The sequence below is a fragment of the Tupaia chinensis genome, unplaced genomic scaffold (assembly GCF_000334495.1).
Source record: "Tupaia chinensis unplaced genomic scaffold, TupChi_1.0 Scaffold147433_1, whole genome shotgun sequence".
Lineage (NCBI taxonomy): Eukaryota > Metazoa > Chordata > Mammalia > Scandentia > Tupaiidae > Tupaia > Tupaia belangeri.
Genome location: NW_006207284.1, coordinates 2,624,826 through 2,637,125, shown reverse-complemented (window position 1 = coordinate 2,637,125; position 12,300 = coordinate 2,624,826). Strand labels below are relative to the sequence as shown.

The window sequence follows — 12,300 nt, the reverse complement described above, 5'->3', positions numbered from 1 at the left end:
ATTGCCAAAATCCTTTTTTTTTTTTTTGAAAAGTTTTTGCTATAGGGCATGTGCAGTCTCCAGAGAGACAGAAAGCAAGAAGTCACCCTCCGGGGGAATGGCCACATCCCAATCCCTTCTCCTCCATTCTCCTCTTGGGATCTTGGGCACGCACGCACATGCACTCAGCATCAGTTTAAGCCACCGGGTCTGGGACTTGAACCACAGTTGACTATGTGGGAGTCCAGCAACATAGCCATTACGCCAACTGTTGGTCCTAATGTCCAAAATCCTGAGAGGACAATGGAGGAGAAGGAATTGCAGTGTGGCCATCCCCCCGAGGGGTGATTATTCGCTTTCTGTCTATGTCTCTTTGGCAAGCACTAATGTACCCTATAGCAAAAATCTCTCTAAAAAAAAAAAAGATCATCTTCCATTTGACAGGAATGGATTTAGATCCATTTAAAAACCGTAAGGCCAGCAGGTGGCATGGTGGATAAGGCAGCTGGATTCCACATAGCCAACTGTGTGGTTTGAATCCTAGACATGACAGCTTGAAAAACATGCCAGACAGCTATGCGCACATGCCCAAAATTCCGAGAAGATGTGGAAGAGAAAGGATTGTGGTACAGTTAACTCCCCCAATTCCCATTCCTCTTCGCAGGGATGCTTTCTCACTTTCTCTGGCTGTCACTCTCCTCAGCAAACACATGTGCCCAATAGCATTTGTTTTTTTTGGTTTTTTTGTTTTTTTTTTAAGAAAAATTTAAATTTAAACTTCATTGACATAGCCCCAGACAGCTGATATTCCTGCAAAGGATGCTTATAGTCGTGTATTAACGAGTCTTTATCTGATCATTTAACAGGCATGTGGAGGAGTTCAGCCCCAGAGCTGTCTACACCAGTGGCAAAGCATCCAGTGCTGCTGGCCTAACAGCAGCTGTTGTGAGAGATGAAGAATCTCATGAGTTTGTCATTGAGGCTGGAGCTCTGATGTTGGCTGATAACGTAAGGACATTTTACACTTCGGGATGTAAAGAAATCAGAATACCCTTACACTATCAGTAGAAGCAAGTTTGTATCAGAAAGATGTTCTTCTAAAGCAGTAAATAATTTCTAGTTTTATTAACCTAGGATGTAATTGGGATCATCATCATCAATCAGCATTTTCTGAGCTTTTCTAGAATGTGTTACCTGGCCTGTGCATGTGTGGTTGCTGTGATAAGTACTTGCTAGCATTTTGTTTCCTTTTCAGACCATGACAGCATCATGAACAGGCCTAGTCATAAGTTACATGGTGAACTTTATGTTAACCACTTCCATCCGTGAATGCATATAAGTCGCAGGTTTACCTGTTTATATTCATGATGGTCCGTCATCACCCTACCGTCTCCTGTAGTGACCCAGAATGGCTTGACCTTGAAGATTGCACCATGTTCCCACATTCTTTATAGTAAATGTTTATTTTAAGTTTTGCTCTTAGTCCTGAGTGAGTCGAGTGTGTATTTCTTTCTAGCTCTGCAATCTATTGAACTGTATTGTCTAATAGAGGAAATTGGGAATTCTTACTTATCCAGCTTCCACTTGTTTAGAGAATGGGAAAGTCTCTGTGATGGCGAACTTTGTCAGTTGACTTGTCCTTTTATATCTCAGAGGCAGCTTCTTAGGCTAGATTTGTTTGGTTACAGGGTGTGTGTTGTATTGATGAATTTGATAAGATGGACGTGCGGGATCAGGTTGCCATTCATGAAGCTATGGAACAGCAGACCATATCCATCACTAAAGCAGGAGTGAAGGTATGTGTGTCCACGGCTGACCACTGCATCAGGCCTTCTGATCAGTGTAACACAGAGAATTTCACCTTGATCAAATTCTCATTACTTCAGCAAGTAATGCTGTTTAATAAAAATACAACCTCTGAGAAGTATTTTTTCCAAATGGTAGGTATTGTTTTGGGTAGTGTGTGTTTTATATACATATATATCTGTTCCTGTGACAGAAATTAGAGGCACTACTGGTAAATTTTTAGTATTTCTTTTCTCAAATTATCATTAACAAGTTTTCAGTATTATTTGATAAAAGAATTCTTGTAAATTAAAATAACCAAAAGTGAACATATTATTTAAATTAAAGTAAATGTGGAAACCAACATTAGAATGTAAACTTTTTCCTTTTTTTTTTATTTATTTTTTTTTTTGGAGAGGTTTTTGCTATAGGGCGCGTGCGCTCGCCAGACAGACAGAGAGAGACATCGAGACAGAAAGTGAGAAATCACTCCCCAGGGGGGATGGTCACGCCGCAATCCCTTCTCCTCCATTCTCCTCTCGGGATCTTGGGCACGTACACACACGCGCCCGGCGTGAGTTCAAAGCCCCCGGGTCCAGGACGCGAACCACGGTCAACTACGTGGGAATCCAGCGACATAGCCATTACACTAACTGCTGGTCCCAAATGTAAACTTTTTCTCAATAAAAGCAATAGATTCTAGGAGTTAAAAATGTTAACAGTACACCAAAGTATACATTAAATGAGAAATCTTTCCCCACAATTCCTCACACCAGTAGATATTCAGAGGTATCTATTGAGTATGTGCCGCTTTCATAAATAAGCATTAACTGTGGTTTTTAATTACTCTGTGGTATTCAGTTGTATATGCCACAGTTTGGTTTTTTAGTGTCCTGTAGAGTGACATTTGGGTCATTTTTAGTCTTTTTCATTACAAACAGTATTGTAGCAAACATTCTTGAACACACATACCTGGTACCTAACTGTCAGATAGATTCCTAGTGAATTAATTGGTTTAAAATGTGTACATCGGGACCAGCAGTTAGCGTAATGGCTATGTTGCTGAACTCCCATGTAGTTGACCACGGTTCAAGTCCTGGGCCCGGTGGCTTAAACTCACGCCGGGCGCGTGTGCGTGTGTGCCCAAGATATCCCGAGAGGAGAATGGAGGAGAAGGGATTGTGACGTGGCCATCCCCCCTGGGGGGTGATTTCTCGCTTTCTGTCTCTGTCTCTCTCTGGTGAGTACACACGCCCTATAGCAAAAAACCTCTCCAAAAAATAAAAATGTGTATATCATAGGGACCAGCAGATGGCATAATGGTTACATCACTGGACTCCCATGTAGTTGACTGTTGTTTGAGTCCTGGACCCGGCGGCCTGAGCTCACAGCTGGGTGCTTGTGCATGTGTGCCCAAAATCCCAAGAGGAGACTAGAGGAGAATGGATTGCAGCATGGCCATCCCCCCAAGGGATGATTTCTTGCTTTCTGTCTCTCTGTCTCTGTCTCTTTGGTGAGTGCACACACCCTATAGCTAAAATCTCTCTTAAAAATAAAGGTGTATGCGTCGTACAACCAACGTTGTATAGGAGTGCCTCCGAACTGTACTGTGTATTATCTTCTTTCAAGTGTTGTGATCCAGTAGGTGAAAAATATTATCTCCTTATTTCAGTTTGCATTTAATTAATTATGAATTAGATTAAATACTTTGTCATATGTGTATTTTTAAACTTGTCACAATTTTTTCTTCCGTGCTCAGGCTACCCTGAATGCCAGGACGTCCATTTTGGCAGCAGCAAATCCAATCAGTGGACACTATGACAGATCAAAATCACTGAAACAGAACATAAATTTGTCAGCTCCCATCATGTCCCGATTTGATCTCTTCTTTATCCTTGTGGATGAATGTAATGAGGTAACCTCGTGAGCTGTCACTCTTAACTTCCTTTTTCATTTGCATTTTGAGTAGCTGAGAAGAGGCTAGAGGTGCACTTCAGCAGCTGGCGGTGTGTGTGCATTGACTTTCGTTGACCTTTCATTTCCTTCAGTGGCACAGGATTGGGCCAAAAGTATAGTAAGTTATTCAGAATGAAGTCATTGGAATTCCTGATTCCACTGTCATTGAGTATGAAGGCTTTTATTTTTGTTACCATTTTTTAATTCTCAAAAGAAAAAAAGAGGGAAATGCGTTAAAGTCAGCTCCCAAACATATTCTATAACAATTTCATAAAAGGGCTGGCCACATAGTACAACAGTTAAGCCCTGTATGTAGGGAATTGGATTCCATATAGCCAATTACGGTGTGAATCGTGGCCCCAACAGCTTAAACACCAGCACATAATTTCTATAAAAATGTATTTTTAACAAAATTACCAGGGCCAATAGGGGGCATAGTAGTTAAGGCCCTGGACTCACACATGCCGGACCACAGTTCCAGTTTCTAACCTGGCAGCTTGAAAATTACATTAGGCACATGTGCATGCATACCCAGAATCCCAAGAGGAGAATGGAGGAGAAGGGACTGCAGCATGGCTACACCCCCTAGGGGATCATTTTCTCACTTTCCCTCTCACTGTCTCTCTAGGAAATGCACACACCCTGTGGCAAAAACCTTATAAAATATTGTTTTGTTTTGTTTGTTGGTTTTTCAGTCTCCTAGAAACAAAACTGGGATGTCAAGGAAAATTTTTTCTGAATCTTAAGTCATTTTTTTCTTCTCTCATTGTAAAGTTGTCGAATGTATATTGCATTTTTTTCTGATTATGTGACATTCTTAAGATGGAGTGAAAAATTATAAATATGCTTAGATTGTAACATACAGAAATGACCGTGTGTGGAGGCTAACATTGTGAGCTGTACTGCTGAGCATGTAGGCTACACAGTGCATGCCTCGCGCTTACAGTGAACTTCAGATGTTGTCTAAATGAAAGCTGCCTTCCATTCGTGACTGTTGGAGGGCTTGGATTTTTGGGTTTTGTTTGTTTTCCTTTATAGATGCATGCAGGCATTTAATCTGCAGACAATTGAGAGAGGTTTTTTTTAATTATATATTTAATTTTATTTATTCATTCATTTATTTTTAATTTGACCAGAGAGACAGAGAGAGAAGGAGGGAAAGTGAGAAAGCAAGCCGCCAGGTCTGAGACTTGAACCATGGTTGGCCATGTGGGAGTGTCCAGCACCTTAACTACCATACTACCTGCTGGTCCCACAATTGGGAGTTTTCTCACTTTCATATTTTTTCTATTGATCTGTCATTAAATTTATGTTGAGAGCAAAGGAGATCCAGTTATGAACCTTTAAAGTATTTAAGGGGATACTTTTTCAAAATCTTTATTTTTTTTTAAGAGATTTTTGCTATAGGGTGCATGTGCTTATCAGAGGCAGAGAGAGAGTAGTAAATCAATCCCAGGGGGAGTGAAACTCACACCAGGTGTGTGGCATGCTGCAGTCTCCTTCACTCTTCTCTCAGGTTTCTGGGCACAGATACATGCCCAGCGTGAGTTTCAGGCCACCAGGTCCAAGACTCGAACCACTAGTCAATTATATGGAAGTCCAGTACCTTAACCACCATGCACCTGCTGGCCCCTTTTCAGAAACTTTTTAGCTGGAAATCATTTCAGTCTTAGAGAAAAGCTGCTAAAAATAGACTAGTTGGGGCCAACAGGTGGTGTAGAGGTTAAGGCTGTTGGATCCCACAAGGCCAACTGTGTAGTTTGAACCAGACTGTGGCTTTTAAAAACCCAACTGTGTAGTTTGAGTACCAGACTGTGGCTTGAAAATCACACTGGGTATGTGTTCATTCATACCCAAAATCCCATCTCCCCCGTGCATGATTTCTCACTTTCCCTCTCTCTCTCTGTCTCTCCCTGGCAAGTGCATATAACTTGTAACAAAAGAAACAAACAATAGTCTAGTATATTAAATACCCATTGTAGTCTTAACCTGCCTTGCCCCACTTGTTTTATCTTTTGCTATCTCTATGTGCCTAAACATTTTTTTTCCTGAACCATTTGAAAGTAGGTTGCATAGTTTTTCATCATGTTTTCTTCTATGTTAATAATAATTCTGTGATTATCTTCATAATGCAGTTGCTAAAAGCACAGACTCTGAACCTAACCATTGAAATCCTTGTTCCACTCTTAATAACTGTGACCTTGAACAAGTTTCTTTTTTATTTTTTTTATTTTTTTATTTTTTTTAGGAAATATTTATTGGACTAGCAAGTGGCTTGGTGGTAAAGGTGCTAGACTCCAACATGGCCAGCTATGGTTCAAGTCCCGGACCTGGTGCTGACTTTATTTATTTATTTTAATTTGCTATAGGGCGTGTATGCTCACCAGAGAGAGAAAATGAGAAAGCAAGCCTCCAGGTCTAGGACTAGAACCACTGTCAGCCATGTGGGAATCCAGCACCTTAACCACTTTACCACCTACTAGCCCATTGAATAAGTTTCTTAAGCTCTTTGGATGTCAATTTGCTCATCTATAAAATCAGGATAATATCTACCACTTAGAAATATTTTTGTGTTATTGCATGAGTTCTAGGCATGCTTAAGGCAGTAAGTACTGAGTTTTGTAAATGTCAGTTCTCCTGTTGTTAGTCAGTTCATTTCCTTCAGGTATGTTAGAGTGGGGCAAAGGTATTCATTTAAATTTTTGACTTTTAATCAAGCTGTTACCAAACTGTCCTCAGAAACGTGGTGTCTGTTAAGACTTCTGTCAGCGGCATAGGAGAACTTATTTTTAGATACAAGTAATTTCCTGTTACCTGAGAATCTGAAGTAAATATTGCTGTGACTGATCAGCGATCTTCGTATTTTGCATTAGGTTACAGACTATGCTATTGCCAGGCGTATAGTAGATTTGCATTCGAGAATTGAAGAGTCAATTGATCGTGTCTATTCCCTTGATGATATCAGGAGGTATCTTCTCTTTGCAAGACAGTTTAAACCCAAGGTAACCTGTCTTTTGTGTTTTTGCTTTTGTTTTTTTAATAGAATAAGACATAGTTGGGTATGTATATTTAAGTGAGATTCAAACAAATGTATTATATGGAATTAACTGAACCTGTACTTGTTTTGTGAGTCTACCTAAGATTGAGTACTTTTGTTTTTGAACAGTTTGTTTCTTTAGAGACGGTTGAGTAAAGGGAAAGGAATTTTTAAAAAATTGTTAACAATTCCATTTATTTTGTTAGATGCTAATAAAAATATTTTTTTAACCATTATTCCTGAGAATCTTAAAATTGTTTATGTGCCTAAATCAATAGTGCTCTGAAAGTTCTTGAATCTTTCTCTGAAGAAAACATTTAATTGCTTCTAGGTCATTGTGCGGTATATGAGCTGCAACCACTTTATATAATAGTAGTTGATGTATTTCATTGGACTGACTCTATACCAAACCCAGGATACTCACTTGGACATTTATTTTTTAAAATAAGCCTTCATAAGGTGCATGTGTTTTGTTGTTTGGCATTTTCCTAAATTATTATATGAAAAAAATTCATTTCACTGTGGTTGAATTTTTTATACCATTGTCTAACTTGATGTTCGAGAGTTTCCTTGGCTGTTCATTATTCATCATCTCTTTGTTTTCTGCAACATTGGGGTTGGCTCTCATTGTCCCTAAGCCTAATCATTTAAACATAAAAATTAGGAGTGACTTGCGTGTGAAAAGGCATCTGTTCCCCGTCACTGCACACGGGTCCCTCTATGGCTTTGGCATGCTTCCTTAATGAATGTGTTGGAGTTCCTTGCTCTGAAAACCTGAGGATTCTTAGATACAAGATTTAGTCAAGCAGCCATTTTACATATAGACATCTTTCTTTTCATTGAAGACAGCACGAGTTAATTAACTGAGCCTCAAGAATAGCCTGAGCATTGATTTGTTTAATGAGCTTTGACATCCTGAGGTGTAAAAGGCATTACATCTTACTTCATTCCTTCAGCTTATTAAATATGCTTTTAGAAATGGTCATTTGCTTAAATATTAAACCTGTTATCTTCATGTTCATAAAATTAGTATGTGGAATTCATGGGTCTCCTTAATAGATTTTTTTAAGGCATTTCAGTAGTAATTTATTGTCACTGACTTCAAAGTTTCAACCCTTCAGTTTCCCCAGAATGTCTTCATCTGGAAGGCTCTTAAACGTAATGTATAGCACAATCCTCGAGTAGAAATAGTCCTCTAACTTCAGTGATACTCCAAAACAGATTTCTAAAGAGTCAGAGGATTTCATTGTGGAGCAGTACAAACGTCTGCGCCAGCGAGATGGTTCTGGAGTAACCAAGTCTTCATGGAGGATTACGGTGCGGCAGCTCGAAAGCATGATCCGTCTCTCGGAAGCAATGGCACGGATGCACTGCTGTGATGAGGTATCAGCATCACTTTGACACGATGAGAGCAAAGAGAAATTGATTTGTTCATTTCTCTGTAGACATGTTTTTATCTTTAGAACGAGACATACCAGAATTCACTGCAGATTTATTTTTATATAACTGTCGAGTGTTCATAGGATACTGACCCTGGGGTTTCTCCCTTTAAGGTTACTGTCAAATACTTATCAAGTAGAGTAATTAGACTACTAGTAATGAGATAATTATGTCATACAGTGCACATGAAGGTGAGTTACCATTAATATTGTTCACTCAGGAAAAATGTATTTAGCCCCTATATTGTGCTTGACCTCTGGTGCTTGACCTCTGGGCTGGGAGTGCATATATAATATAGCTTCCAGCCTCAAAGGGAGCTTTCCTCCTTAGGTTTGTATAATGTACCATTTTAAAACCGTTCTGTGATGACTCAGCTCAAGATACAAAATATTTCTATCATCTCAGAAGGGTCCCTTGTGCCTTTTTTTAAGTGTTGACCCTCTTCCCGGGAACCACAGTTCTGTTCTAACTTCATGCCATCAGCTGGCCCATTTTGCATTTTTACAATGACTTTTCCTATTCAAGAACATTATAGGGGGCCAACCCTGTGGCCTAGGTATTAAGGCAGCTGGGTCCCGTGTGGCTGATTGCAATTCGGATCCCAGCCCCAGCAGCTTCAGAAACACACCAGATGCATGTACGTGTGTGCCCAGAATCTTTACAGGACGGAAAAATGGAAGGGGGCTTGCAGTGTGCCCGTGACCCATTTGGGGGTGCTTTCTCTCTCTGGGGATTCTTTCCAGCAATTAAAAAATAACAGGGTTGACTATATTGTACTACGATAAAAATCGCGGTCACATAAATCAGAAACATTGTTTTGCTGAGGCTATTCATCTGGTAGGTCAACAGGGGGCTCTTCTCTTGTTATCATTCAGATTCAGCCAAAAGGCTCAGTCTTAACATGTGCTTCCTCCATGACAGAGGTAAGGAAGAGAAAAGATGGTGAGCCATGTGCTCTCTGCTCACCTTCAGTCCAGAAATGACCCTAGTGCTCACATTTCACTGACCAGAAAAATTAATGTGGCCATACTTAAGTTCAAGTAGGTGGGGAAGTGCTTTCTACTAGTTGTGCCCCAAGTGAGAGATGCAAACATTTGTGAACAGTTCTAATGACCACCACAAATGTCCTTATCTTTCAACTTATGGTTTTTGTTTCACTCAGTAGTGTTTAAACTTTTTTTCATATAACTTGCATTTATTAATATTTTGACATTTTTCTTGATACTAAAGGTAGAATCTTTTTTTCTCTTTTCTAGACAGAAATTTTTGCTATAGGACATGTGCACTCAACAGAGAGACATAGGCAGACAGAAAGTGAGATATTACCCCCTCCGTAGTGGGTGGCCACGCCGCAATCCCTACTCCATTCTCCTCTCAGGGTCTTGGGCATGCAAACACATGTGCCCAGCATGAGTTTTAAGCCACCAGGTCTGGAACTCTAACTAAAGTCAACTACTTGGGAGTCCAGCAACGTAACCATTACATCATCTGCTGGTCCCAAATCTTTTTTTCTCCTTCATTATCTAAATGGTTCTTTCCATTGTTGTGTAAGTCTGTTCATAAACATATTTGTTCACCCATTCTGTTAATGAACAGTTGAATAGTTTCCATTTGGGGTTCTTAAGGGAAGTACATGACTTTTGGATGTGTATATGTGTACACTTAAGTGAGTGTATGCCTAGGAGTGGACATCTTGGATCATAGGTTATATGTGTGTTTAGTAAAACTGCCAGTTACTTCATTTATATATGTTTTTTAATTTGTCAGAGACAGAGACAAAGAGAAAGTGGAAGAAGGTACCCTCCATGGGGAGAGGTCATGCTACAATCTCTTCTCTTCCATCTCTTTCTCCTTTTGGGATTTTGAGCATGCACACACATAAACCTGGAGAGTTTCTCAAGCCCCCTGGTTCAGGATTCAAACTATGCAGTTGGTCATATGGTATCTTTCTTCCTTCAGTGAATGAGAATGAGTTCTGCCTCCTTGCCAGCGCTTGATATTGGCAGTGATTTTATTGATAGCCATTCTAACTGAATTTATAGTTCTGTCTCATATTGTATGTATGTATGGGAGAAAACCAAATTACCACTGACTTTGGAGAAAAGCTATTTAATATACCAAAAAATAGGGCCAGCAGGTGGTGCGGAGATTAAGGCGGCTTGATGCCACATAGCCAACAACATGGTTCAAGTCCTAGATGCAGTGGCTTGAGAATCACGTGTGCCGAAAATCCTGACAGGAGAATGGAGGAGGAAGGATTGCAATGTGGACATCTCCCCTGAGGGGTCTTTTCTTGCTTTCTCTTTTTCTCTCTCCAATAATCGTAGACACCCTATAGCAGAAACTTCAAAACTAACTGAACTACCTCATTTATTAATCCAGGTTCAACCTAAACATGTGAAGGAAGCCTTCCGATTGCTCAATAAATCCATCATCCGTGTGGAAACACCTGATGTCAATCTAGACCAAGAAGAAGAGAACCAGATGGATGTAGATGAGGGTCCAGGTGGCATCAATGGTGAGGTGTTCGTTCATATACCTGTTCTTGAGTTAGGGACCAAAAATTTCTGTGAGATAGCATATGGTAAAAGTATATTTGTTGATGCTTATGAATTTTGTAGCAAAGAGGGAAAATGGACATTGAATTATATTAACTAGTTAAATGTTAAATTACAATGGAAGAGTTGGCATAAATAAGATACACTTTAAAAACTCAAAGAAAATGCACCAAAATGGTGACAGTAGACTGTAAATACCCTCTCCTCCACATTTGTTTATATTGTTATTCAGCTTTTAGTTGAGAAATTTTTGCTGTAGGGCATGTGTGCTCACCAGAGACAAAGCAAGAAATCACCTCCCTGGGGGGGGGGGGTGGCCACACTGCAGTTCCTTCTCCTCCAGTCACCTTTCAGGATTTTCAAAGGCACGCACATGCGTCTGGCATGAGTTTAAGCCACTTCGCTGGCCTCCCACATGGTCGACCGCAGTTCGTGTCCCAGACCCAGTGGCTTAAAACTCAGGCCAGGCACGTGTGTGTGTGTGCGTGCCCAAGATCCCAAGAGGAGAATAGAGGAGAAGGGATTACAGCGTGACCATCCCCCCTGGGGGGTGATTTCTCACTTTCTGTCTCTATGTCTCTCTCTGTCTGTCTGGCAAGTGCACACGCCCTATAGCGAAAATCTCTATAAAAAAAAAAAATGCATGCACATGCACCCAGCATGAGTTTTAAGCCATCAGGTCCAGGACTCTAACCATAGTCGACTATGTGGGAGTCCAGTGATGTAACCATTATGCCATCCACTGATCCCATTATTCAGCTTTTGAATTAAAAACATTTCTCTTTTTTTGAGAGATTTCCACTATAGGGCGCGTGCGCTCACCAGACAGACAGACAGAGACATAGAGACAGAAAGTGAGAAATCACCCCCCAGGGGGGATGGTCACACTGCAATCCCTTCTCCTCCATTCTCTCAGGATCTTGGGCATGCACGCACATGCGCCCGGCGTGAATTCTAAGCCACTTGGTCCAGGACGTGAACCGCGGTCAACTATGTGGGAGTCCAGCGACATAGCCATTACACTAACTGCTGGTTCCCGAATTAAAAACATTTCTTCAGAACCAGAAGGTGGCATGGTGGATAAGGTGCTGGACACTCCCACATTGTCGACCACAGTTCGAGTCCCGGACCTGGTGGTTTCCTTTCTCTCTGGTCATATATTTAAAGTAAATAAATGAATAAATAAAATTAAATAAATCATTCTTTTTTTAAAAAATTTCTTCAGCCACATTAGAATAGACAAATTCCAGGCCAGCCCCTGGTATGGTCCTTAAGGTCGTTAAGATCCCACATGGCCAGCTGTGTGGTTGAGTCCTGGACTAGGTGGCTTCAAGGACATACTGGGTGCGTGTGTATTTGTGTGCCCAAAATCCTAAGAGGAGAATGGAGAAGGAATTGCAGTGTGGCCATCCCTGCAGGAGGTGATTTCTCACTTTCCCTCTGTCTGTCTTTGTCTCTTTGGGATGAGACAAAGACATGTGCCCTCTAAAAAATATATATATATATTTTTTAACTCTTAAAAGAATAGATACCAGGAAACAGCAG

At 40.5% G+C, this 12,300-nt stretch overlaps 1 protein-coding gene across 1 annotated transcript in view; it reads left to right on the top strand.

Moving 5' to 3' along the window:
- MCM6 (minichromosome maintenance complex component 6) overlaps window positions 1-12,300 on the top strand; it is a 42,500-nt gene that overhangs the window by 23,700 nt on the left and 6,500 nt on the right. Inside the window, exons 12-15 of the mRNA XM_006169727.2 lie at window positions 3,524-3,679; window positions 6,594-6,722; window positions 7,979-8,140; window positions 10,580-10,715. Coding sequence (XP_006169789.1) covers window positions 3,524-3,679; window positions 6,594-6,722; window positions 7,979-8,140; window positions 10,580-10,715 — 583 coding nt within the window. The remainder of the gene's footprint in view (window positions 1-3,523; window positions 3,680-6,593; window positions 6,723-7,978; window positions 8,141-10,579; window positions 10,716-12,300) is intronic.